The sequence below is a fragment of the Pteropus alecto genome, unplaced genomic scaffold, assembly GCF_000325575.1.
Source record: "Pteropus alecto unplaced genomic scaffold, ASM32557v1 scaffold73, whole genome shotgun sequence".
Lineage (NCBI taxonomy): Eukaryota > Metazoa > Chordata > Mammalia > Chiroptera > Pteropodidae > Pteropus > Pteropus alecto.
The window spans coordinates 5,146,332-5,157,241 of record NW_006436284.1 but is presented as its reverse complement, the minus strand read 5'-3'; the positions used below and the strand labels follow the sequence as shown (position 1 = coordinate 5,157,241).

General features: G+C 39.4%; 1 protein-coding gene across 1 annotated transcript in view; it reads left to right on the top strand.

Moving 5' to 3' along the window:
- Positions 1-7,790, top strand: part of LOC102885741 (chondroitin sulfate proteoglycan 4) — a 40,990-nt gene extending 33,200 nt beyond the window's left edge. Inside the window, exons 10-11 of the mRNA XM_015589837.1 lie at positions 7,464-7,636; positions 7,746-7,790. Coding sequence (XP_015445323.1) covers positions 7,464-7,636; positions 7,746-7,790 — 218 coding nt within the window. The remainder of the gene's footprint in view (positions 1-7,463; positions 7,637-7,745) is intronic.
- Positions 7,791-10,910: the final 3,120 nt, after the last annotated feature.

Here is a 10,910-nt window from a genome sequence, read left to right as displayed (position 1 = left end):
GAAAGATTTACACAATGCCAAGGTATGTAATAAAAAAGAGGAGAAAATTTAAACTTGCACTGAAGTAGACAGCATGAGAAACAATACAATTTATGTTACAGTTGAAAAAAAAAATAGTCCTGTGCCTTGTGACTTGTTTAATTGATATACATATCCAGTAACACATAGATAAAGAAAGACATAAGGGCCTCACCTTACAGCAGTTGAATGGGAGTCTCTGGGATGGGGCCTGGCTATTGTGGTTTTTTTTCAGTTCCAAGTAGCTCTGAAGCTAAGCCAGGATTGAGATCCATGGGGCTAGGCACTGGACTACTCTGTGAATTCTTACATCTATGAGATAGGTGATAAAATCATAAGAAGCTGGCAGGATTTGTGGCTTGGAGAGATGATGCACCTTGGCTATGCAACCAGTAAATGGTGGATAAAGCTCACATACATCTATAGTAGACCTAGAGAAAAATCGCTTTTTGTACCTTAAAAAAATTTTAAGGAGAAATTTTGAGTTGCCTTAAGTATCTGAGCTCATGAAAAGAAACCTTATCAAAATCTAATTGAAGATATGTTAACCCAGATTCTTCTATTCTAAAACCTTTTTATTTTCCTAATTTTTCTCTGAGAATAAGTGCTTTTATTGATTTTCAAGGCAATTAGGATGCCATTAACTGTTTTAAAAAATAAGCAAACCAACTATTGCACCCTAATAATCTGAACAATATAGTAATCTGTAAAAATGATGTTCTAAAATCAGAGTAAATCTAATAGTTGCAGAAGATTAAATACTTTTCATATATTCTGGCAAAACTCTGGATTAATCATATTGGATTGCAGGGATGTTATCCACTATAGCTTAGAAAGTTTAGAGTTTCTGGTGCCTGTTTTATAGAATATTAATTTAGCAAGAAAAATATATTAAAGTGTCACAAATTACCTTGTCACCTTTGTGGAACTATATAAAATATATAATCTTCATAGCCCTCTGTTTAATATTTGGACACAGAACCAAGTAATGGACTCCTTTCCCTTCCCAGCATGCCCTGTACCTGTCCTGACCTGGCCTTTCCATATCTGAGACTCTTCCACGGGAATCTGCTCTTTATCCTCAAATCTCAAAGCGAGCTGCCCCTAGCACATTAACTATCATTCTTGGTTTCTGTGTCTCCCTCTATCCCCAGACTGTGACTTGTTTCAGCTCCAGCTCCTTGCCTATAAGAAGGAAGATGGATTTGATAAAATCTCAACTTGGGTGGGTGTGGAAATGAGAACTGTAGAGTCACAGATTTTAGAGTTTAGGATGGTCTTTATGGGTCACCTTGTCCAGTTGTTCTTGGTGTTTTTAATATCTTAACATCCCCAAGAAGCATTGGCCCACTCTGTTCCATATTAGAATTCCCTGGTCGGGGTGTGGTTCTCATGACCACATCTCCGCGTCCTCTCTCCAGGGACCCAAGTGAGCTTTGCTCAGACCTTTCTTCTGCAGCAGCCACCTGAGGATGTTGGCCCTGCCACTTACAGGGGGTGATGATGATACCCCAGTCTTCTTCTTCCCTCAAGACCTCCCGCAACTGTGGTCCTGCTGGGAGCAAGTCCTAAGTGACCTCTGCCTCCCTCATCTGTCAGCCAGCCCCATGGCTGAGGGAGAGGGAGGCATGCTGTGTCCTGCCTCCGGGTATGACTGTAGGTATCAGCTATCAGCTACTGCTGCTCTAGTCAGACTCAAGTTGACCTATAGGTTCTGAAATATCAGGAAATATCTATTCCTTTTTACCTTTTTATAGAACTATAGATTTTTATAGAACTATAATAGGAGAAAATCTGCATATAGATCTATATGTAGATCCTAATATAGAATGGATATTCAGATACTATTGATAACTGTGTTTTTGTAGTGCTTTATATTTTTTATCTACTGAGTTGTTATAACGATATAAATGAAATAATGTATATAAGAACAAGTTTTGATCATCTCCATTTGGCAAATAAAAAACATTGAGGCTTGAGAAGTCTAAAGTCATGTAACTCATAGGAGCCATAAACCCCAAAACCGAGTGAGTACCAACTCCAACCCCAAATCCTGTGCTTACCTTGCAGCACCTCCTCTCCTTTCCGTGTGCCCACATTCCAGGCCATCTCTATTTTAGAATGTCAGTTCCCTGAGAACAGGGCCATCATGGCAGCTGCTTATTTTGTCTCCTTCTTGATGTTAACGATGGATCGACGTACACAACCAGGAAAATTTACATAGCATCTTAATAAACAGCAACAATTATGTAGAAACTTTGTGTGTTTTACCCTCTTGGATTAGAGAAATATTTCAACCCAGCATTAGTCAATATTTTATTTTCATTTGCATTTATCCCATACCAGTTGGACCTCCTCTGCCAGCGTGGCTTACTTTGGCCATGCTGTTTTGCCTCCTTTGCATACTCAGTCTTAAAATATGGCCCTGGCTTGAGACTTGTAAGAATTTGTAGAATGAGCCAAACTAATTAAAACAATACTTAGTGGGTGAATTTATTAAGGTTAACCATAGCTTCCATGTCCTGCTAACTTTGATAGTCATTCTTTAACTTAGGTATTTTAAAGTAGGAAGGACTATAGTTCTAAATGAACTCTTTGTGTGTGGACTAAGAAAAAAAAATCTATTCAATGTATATTTTCACTTTGTAATTTTACATTTATATATACATAAATACACACAGACACACATATGCATGTTTTATTTCTTTCTACAAAATTTATTCCCCAGAAGTTTTATAACCAGTTGTTCACTTTGAATGTTACATTGCATGTGTTTATTTATCTTTAGTGATGGCATGTTGGACCATGCTGTGGCCTCAGGACCTAGTTTTTCTGCATATGCAAATTGTACTTGGCAGAGAGTGTTGAGGAGATCAGTTGACCTTGAGAGTTTTGTCAAACTGGTCTAGAACATAAGCTTATATAGACTGAGAGTTAAGTAGCCCATCAGTGAAGGGTATTCATAGCAAACTGTGTGACTTCAATACCCTTGGGGTTTGGGAATCACATCTGAGGAGAGAACCACATCTCACCAATGGGCCATCTGGCCTCTGTGGTAGGAATTGAGGGAGAGAAGAAAGCAGAAGGAAATCACAGCGTATTGCTAAACGATTTGAAACAGAAATTTTAAAAAACTTTTAGTCGGCTGGTCTTGAAACATTGAATTGAATATCGTAAGTAGGAGATAACCAAGAACTAGAAGAAAATATTGTCGATCCTCCAGGAAATAATTAAAGACTTACTAATTGTGGAAATAAGAGACTTACACTCAAGAGTGCAGTAGTCTTGCAAAGTTTGTGGTGAGTCGTACAGTTTAGGTGAGTTACATGCATTCAGGGGATAGAAATTTCCCATAGATTACAATGGTCAGGGAGAGCTTATTGACCAGACAGGCCTTGAGCTGCCTCTACAGAACGAGTAGCATTTCGATGGGTGGTGATGAAGAGAGATGAGCACACCAGAGAGGGCAGCATGACTGCAGAAATGAAGACCAGGAAAGAGGGGTGTGCTTGGAAGGTGGAGAAGAGAATTTTTTGGGTATGTTGAATGAGTCATTACGTTATTTCTTAACTCAAATATCATTTCAGCCCTGAGCTCCAAGTAGTATGGTGTAGGCAATATAGTGTCAACTTTAAAAATACTTTGGAGTCAGTGAGATGTACATTTGACCATTAGGCAACTTGCTTAACCTCTCCAAACCTTATCATCCCTTCTTAGAGGTGTTGAAACAAATATATACTTCTTAGGATTATCATGATGTCTAAAAGGAGGGGAAGGGACTCTGTCTTTACTATTTCCTGGTGTATCTTCACTTTTTATTGTAGAACTTGTCACATATGAGTCACTTGCAGAAGTGTATATGGTTCCCTAGCCTAGTGACCATGAAACTATTGCTGTTATGGTGGTTTTTGTTTTTCACAAAACAAACACAATAAGATAGATACAAGTATGTTTGGAATATGTTGTATTTAAAAGTTGGATAAAACAGATTTCTTTACTCCAAGACTTAGATTCTTTAACATGCTGATTCACTTTTCAAATCTTCAAGAGGTGAATATGGAGTGAGGGCTTTTCAACCAGATAAGTTTACAGATAAGGTTATAGAGCCCTTTTATTATTGCACCCCTTGTAGGACAGTTAGTCTATGGAATGTGATTTAGGTGGGCCCTTAGAGAAATCCTTCCCAAGTTAAGTGCCTGGAGCTCATTGATGAAAATACCAACAGCATGGATGAAATGAGGTGAGTGGGGGCAAATGATGTTTGGCTTTTGGTGAATTGGGCTTTGTAATAAAAGATGCTCATCAGGCAGTTGTAAAATGGAGCAAGCTAATCTTGCTGACTGAGCATGCCCAGGGTGACTGCTGAATAGGAATTAAACCCTAGATACTGGACAAGGGAATGAGAGATTGATGTACCCTGGCTGACAGAAAAGAACTCCTGGAACATCTCTTGTGAGTCCTCTATCCCAAGAGGCTAAGATAAATGAAGTTTGTTTGTTTGTTTGTTTGTTTTAAAAAGTACCCCTCACCCTCTACCTGCCAAAGATAACCTGAAGTGAAGGAATAAGTATAAAGCTAAGGTCAGTTTAAAAGAAGGAAACAATTAATAAGGCACAGTGGAGAAAAGTTCCAAAGAAAAATTGAACATGGAGAAATTAGATGTTGGGATGCTCAGAAACTGCACATATAAGACATAATCTACCTGACAAGAAGTGGGGCCCACCTTGGTCTCAGTTATACTTTATGTAACATTGACTAAGAGTACAGAATACTCTCTCTTGGCCTCCCCAGGGTGACCTCTGATTCTAGACCTTCAGCTCCAGAAACCATAAGGTGGCAAATGATTGCAAAAATTCCAGCAGCAAAATATAAGAAAATGTGGGAGGCAGTTATAAGCCTCACATTAGTGTTTTTGTATAACAACCAAAGTTGTGCCCAGGTGGTCCTGAACCTGGAGTAGAACTGTGTTCCTGAGGCTGACATTCCCAGGTACTCCTACCTCACCCCTAGGTGCCCAGGACTTAGCGCCTGTCACAGGGACACAGGTATTCATTTTATTTTATTTTATATTTTATTTTATTATCTTATTATTTTTCAGCTTTATTGAGGTATAATTGACAAAGTTGTCAAATAAAAAGATATTTAAGGTGTGCAATGTGATGATTATGATTTGATATATGGATACATTGAGTTAACATATCCATTACTTCATATTTATTTTCTCTTTCTCTTTTTGTGAGAACATCTAAGTTCTGCTCTTTTAGCAAGTTTCAATTACACAATACAGTCCTATCAACTATAGTCACCATGTCTTACATTAGATTCTCAGACCTTATTCATCTTATAACCAAAAGTTTGTACCTGTTTACCAACCTTTCCCTATTTCCCTTACCCACCCACCCCCCTTAGCCCCTGGCAACCACTTTTCTACTCTGTTTCTATGAGTTTGACCTTTTTTTAGATTCTGTAGAGCCTATTTCACCTAGCATAATGCCCTCCAGTGGTAAGTGACAGGATTTCCTTCTTTTTGATGGCTTAATAATATTTCATTATACTATACCACATTATTTTGATCCATTCATTCATTGACAGGCATTTAAGTTGTTTCCACATCTTGGCTATCATGAATAATGCTGCAGTGAACATGAGAGTACAGATATCTCTTCAAAACACTGATTTCATTTCCTTTGGATATGTACCCAGAAGTGGGATTTCTGGATCGTACAGTAGTTCTATTTTTAATTTCTTTAGGAACCTCCATGCTGTTTTCCACAGTGGTCGTACCAGTTTACATTCCCACCAGCGGTGTACAGGGTTCCCTTTTCTCCACATCCTTGCCAGCCTTTGTTCTCGCTTGTCTTTTTGGTGATGGCCATCCTAAGAGGTGTGAGGTGACATCCTATTGTGGTTTGGATTTGCATTTCCCTGATGATTAGTGATATTGACCATCTTTTCATGTACCTGTTGGTCATTTGTATGTTTTCTTTGGAGAAATATCTATTTAGGCCCTTTACCCATTTTTAAATTGAGTTGTATGAGTTCTGTGTATACTTTGGATATCAACCCCTTATCAAATTATCAAATGTGATTTACAGATATTTTCTCCCATTCCATAGGCTGCCTTTTCATTTATTGATGATTTACTTCACTGAGCAGAAGCTTTTCAGTTTGATGTGGTACCACTTGTTTAGTCTCTCTTTTGTTGTCAGACATTTGAAATAGAGCCTCCAAACTGAAGATGCAGAACAATACTTGTGCAGATGGAAATCTTCCTGATCCAAGACTAGCTCTCCCTTGTATTAGCTGTAATTGAGGTCCTGCTTTTAAGCACCTAATGTAGTTTAAACACTATGATTGGTGGCCCTCACTCTCTAAGGATACCATGGCTGAGTAAGGAAAGCAAAATGGATGTCATTCAGGAGGCTTATTGGGTGGTTTACTCAATTTCATAACAATTTATAAAATGCCTAGTCTAAGGGCTAACCTTGCAAGGCCTAATACTGAAGCAAGGGCTAAAACAGAAGAGAGAAGATTCTGAGCCAAGATGGCTGTGTGAATCTCTTCTTCACCTGTCACCCTATAAGGATGGGGCTATTACCTAAATTAATGCCAAGAAGCTGGATATGAACTCTGACCCTGTGCTCCTTCAGTTGTGGTCCACAACCTTCTGGTCTATGAACTCATAAGAATAGAAAGTGAGAGGAAGCGTTTAGAAATTTTTATAGCAATTTGATATTGCTGTGACATTTTATTGTATTTTATAAAATTATTGGTTCACCATGGATTAGGAGGGAAAATGCTGATCCTTCACCACAGAGCATTTGAGCAGCACTGCTCTAACTTGAATGTTTCTAAGCCTCTCTGGCGTTTGATTTCCAATGAGGTCACATCCGCACACAAATTCACGTGTCACTGATTCTTCCTCACTTTGCATTCACATGGGACCTTTCCTTCCCACAATTCTGTGCAATCTGCTTGCCTGGGGTCCTCTAGAGATGTCTCATGTTGTTGGTTCAAGAGCCAACCTCTCCCCAACAGGTGTCTGCAGATAAACACTCCATCGAGTACCTGCAGCCACCATCAGTCTAGGACATCTCTGTTCTCCCAGGGGAGGGCACTGTCTCCTGTACTCTCAATGCACACAGTCTGCTTCCCCTTCCTGTGCCGAAGCCCAGCTGGGTGCTACACGCACTGATATTGCCTTCCTTCTCTAGGGATCGGTTAGACACACAGTCCCGGCGGGGGATGTGGAGCCCATCTCATCTGGCTTCAGTAGCAACTCACACCCATAAGTAGCCCCTCACAGCCCAATTACAAGCTAAGGCTAACTAGTAGCCCCATATGTAACCATGTTTTTTCCTGAGTTTCCATGAGTATATAAAGATCATTTGGTGAATCAGCAGCCTTCATATATTTTATACTTACACGTTTTAATCTTCACTTAGGTTCCATGAAGCCCCTTTCCTCTCGTGACCTGAGAGCTGTGACCAATGACGAGGACAGTGCAGGAAACAGAACTATAACTTTTATGGTTATAAGTTCCCCTAGACTTGGGAAGCTGATGCGAGTAAATCCTGACAACAGCACCGAGCATGTTTCCGTGTTTACGCAGGATCTGGTGAGTCTTGACGTCTGTCTGTGCAGCTGGGCAGTGCTGAGTGCCTCTGCAGGGCAGCCCTCGTTCATCTTCATCCTGTTAAGCTAAGCAGATGTGCTCTTTTCCCCAGGCAATTACTCATTTCATTGTGCTGGTTGTAAAACTGGACATGTAGAGAGCACAGATGAGACACCATTGTCAGAAAACATTAAGCAAATTCGAACTCTGTGTCTAATAAATAAGAAGTGATCTTTTTATCACTAAAGGCTGATTTAAAAGAAAATCGAAAGCATAGTTGCAGGAGTAAATCTACAGGATATGTCAGTGTACATTTATATTTAAGATGTAGTATTATATTATATATATTATTTCATATATTATAATTAGATGTGTGTATATAAATGTGTGTGCATTTAATCCAGAAGCATCTATTTTAAACTTTGCTGGTACTGTACCACCACCACCACCCACATACGTTTATATTTAAATGGATAAACCCTCAAACCTTTTTATTTATATTTTTTTTATCTTTTACATTCTAGGAATCTGACTGACTGGACGCATTTGCTTATATGTGATTTCATTTTCTAAATGTCTACATTTTCAAATGGTCTTCTTAAATATTTCTCATTTGCCATTCGACTTTCTTCTTTCGTTCCTGAACAGTGTGGACAAGAATCTGAGAGTTGATTTGGCTATTGGTTTACATGACTAAGGAGTTAAAAAATCCTAAGTCAAGTTTAGAGGAAATAGCAAGTGTCTGTCTTCAACCTTTGAGTCATTTCTCTCCACGGTGATGTGGCAGAATTACATTTGACTTTTGCTTTGCTATTGCCTTTGTCGGGGATGCATTTAAGGGGGCAGATCACGAGGCTAGCAGAAGCTCTGGATGTGACTCTGAAAGGAGGAAGTATAAATTCTGTAGGTCACAGATGCACTCTGGATGAAAAACAAAAGGCTTAGGATGAAAACTAAGCATTCTGTGGGGAGCTTAATGTGCCCAAAGGATTGGTTTACATTTTGAACACTGACAAGAATGATATTAGTCACATAAAGGTGCCTTGGCTCTAGCCCTAGTTTTTTAAAAAAAGAAATTGATGATGATTATTTAAAGCATTAGTTTCCACTACTTTTTTTGCAAATATGTAATATTTTAGATTAATATGTTCTATATAGGTCTTAGTGGATATGGTAGCCAGGATCCACCAGATTATGCTGCAGTAACAAACTCCCAAATCTCAGTGCTTAAAATAACAAGTTTATTACTCACTTGTATTGCATATGAGCTGTGGGTTGGCTGTGGGTGTCTCCTTTATTCCAGGGTCCAAGTTGTAGGAGGAGCCTCTCTCGTCGTCATTGCTGTATTTGTAGCAGAGAGAAAAACAGTGATGGTGGAACCATGTGATGACTCTTAAAGTTTGTGCTCTGAAGTGCTGTGTATCACTTGTGCTCACATCTCATTGACTAAAGAAGGTCACATCAGCAAGCCTGAAGTCAATGGGGTGGAGGAGAATCGTTTCACAGGGAGGAGGCCCTGAATAATCGGAACAACAGAACAATCTGCCACAGTGGGCTAATCTGAAAACTGTTTATAAACACATGTGGATTACATTTTCCTATGAGAACAAACTACCTTTAGAATACAACACATTTGTAAACAGGAATTAAAACTCCAAGCTAGTTTTAAATCCCTAGAGTGAGAGGCAAAGTCTTGATTGATTAAAATCCAATTATTTTGGTTTTATTTTTCTTATTATTCCTTCTACTTTAAGAACCAAGAGGCAAGTATGAAGAAAATGTCTTAAATAACCAAAACACTAGTTTGTAAAGATCTATGCACCCCTATGTTTACGGCAGCACTATTCACAATAGCCAAGATATGGAAGCAACCTAAGTGCCTATCGACAGATGATTGGATAAAGAAGTTATATATATATATATATATACACACACACACACACACAATGGAATATTACTCAGCTATTTTTAAAAAAATGAAATCTTACAATTTGCAACAAGGTGAATGGACCTAGAGAGTATTATGCTGAGTGAAATAAGTCAGACAAAGAAAGATAAATACCATATGATTTCACTTGTTTATGGAATCTAAGGAACAAAATAAACAAACAAAAAAAAAACTAAAGGAAAACAGACTCATATATACAGAGAACAAACCAGCGATTGCCAGAGGGGAGAGGGATTAGGGGCAGGGTGAAAAAGGTGAAAGGGGTGAAGAAGTACAAATTAGTAGTTACTAAACAGTCATGGGACTTAGAGTATAGCATAGGGTTAAAAAGAAAAAAAAAGTGTATTAACAATGGCAGATGGGGCAGGCGACACGTGACCCTGGGCTGAGGACTGTAAGCGGCCTGCACAGGGGTGTCTGGGAAGAGGGGCCTTTGAACCCAGTGTTGGCCCTCGTAGGGACAAGGGCAGGCTCCAGTGTGAAAGCACAACCTGGGCAGTGCCACAGCCACAAGTCAGGCGTGGTGAGAGAGGAATTTCCTTCTCCTTTTCAACTGGACCAGGTGTACCACACACAGCCCTTTCCTCCCCAAAGCATGCACCCACCGTGCCAGGGCCTGGCCCCGTGCTTTGACTCAGAAGACAAAGGAGAGTTCTTTTTATAGTACACAAGGTATCAGACTGTGTATCAGGCTTTTTATGTGAATACAGCCCTGAATGTGATGATTCCTGTCTTCATAAAGCAGCTTCAATGATATATTCAGAGTCTAGAAATTCAGTTCAGCAGCCTACACTCTCTGCCTGTGGAGAGAGCACGTAATATAGAAATCAGGTGCCCTGTTGTTGTTCCTTGATACTGCTAACCAGTCATGGCTGAGGACAGTCCCATGACTCCCTACAGTCAGAAGATCTGGATTAGCTCTGTGAATTAGGGCAAATTACAAATCTCTTAAACCTCATTTTCCTCATCTGTAGAATGTAAAAAGCGGTGGTAATAATGAAACCATTTTGAACATTCACCATGTCCCCGGCACTGTTCTAAGCTTTCTTCTGTATTATTCATGGTCTCACTTTATAGGCTTGGATCCTAAAGCATAGGGAGGTTAAGCAACCTGCCCATAGTTACACAGCTCAGAAGTGGCAGAGCCTGGACTTGAACTCAGGGTTTTGACTCTAGGTCATGCTCCTATCCTCTAGGCTATACTTTCCTCTTAGAGTTTGTAATGGATTAATACAGATAAAGAATACAAAAGTGCTTAACACACTGCCCCATTTGTAGCAGACAATAAATGGCAGCTAAGGCTGCTGTTATTATCTTTCTGTTTTTGGA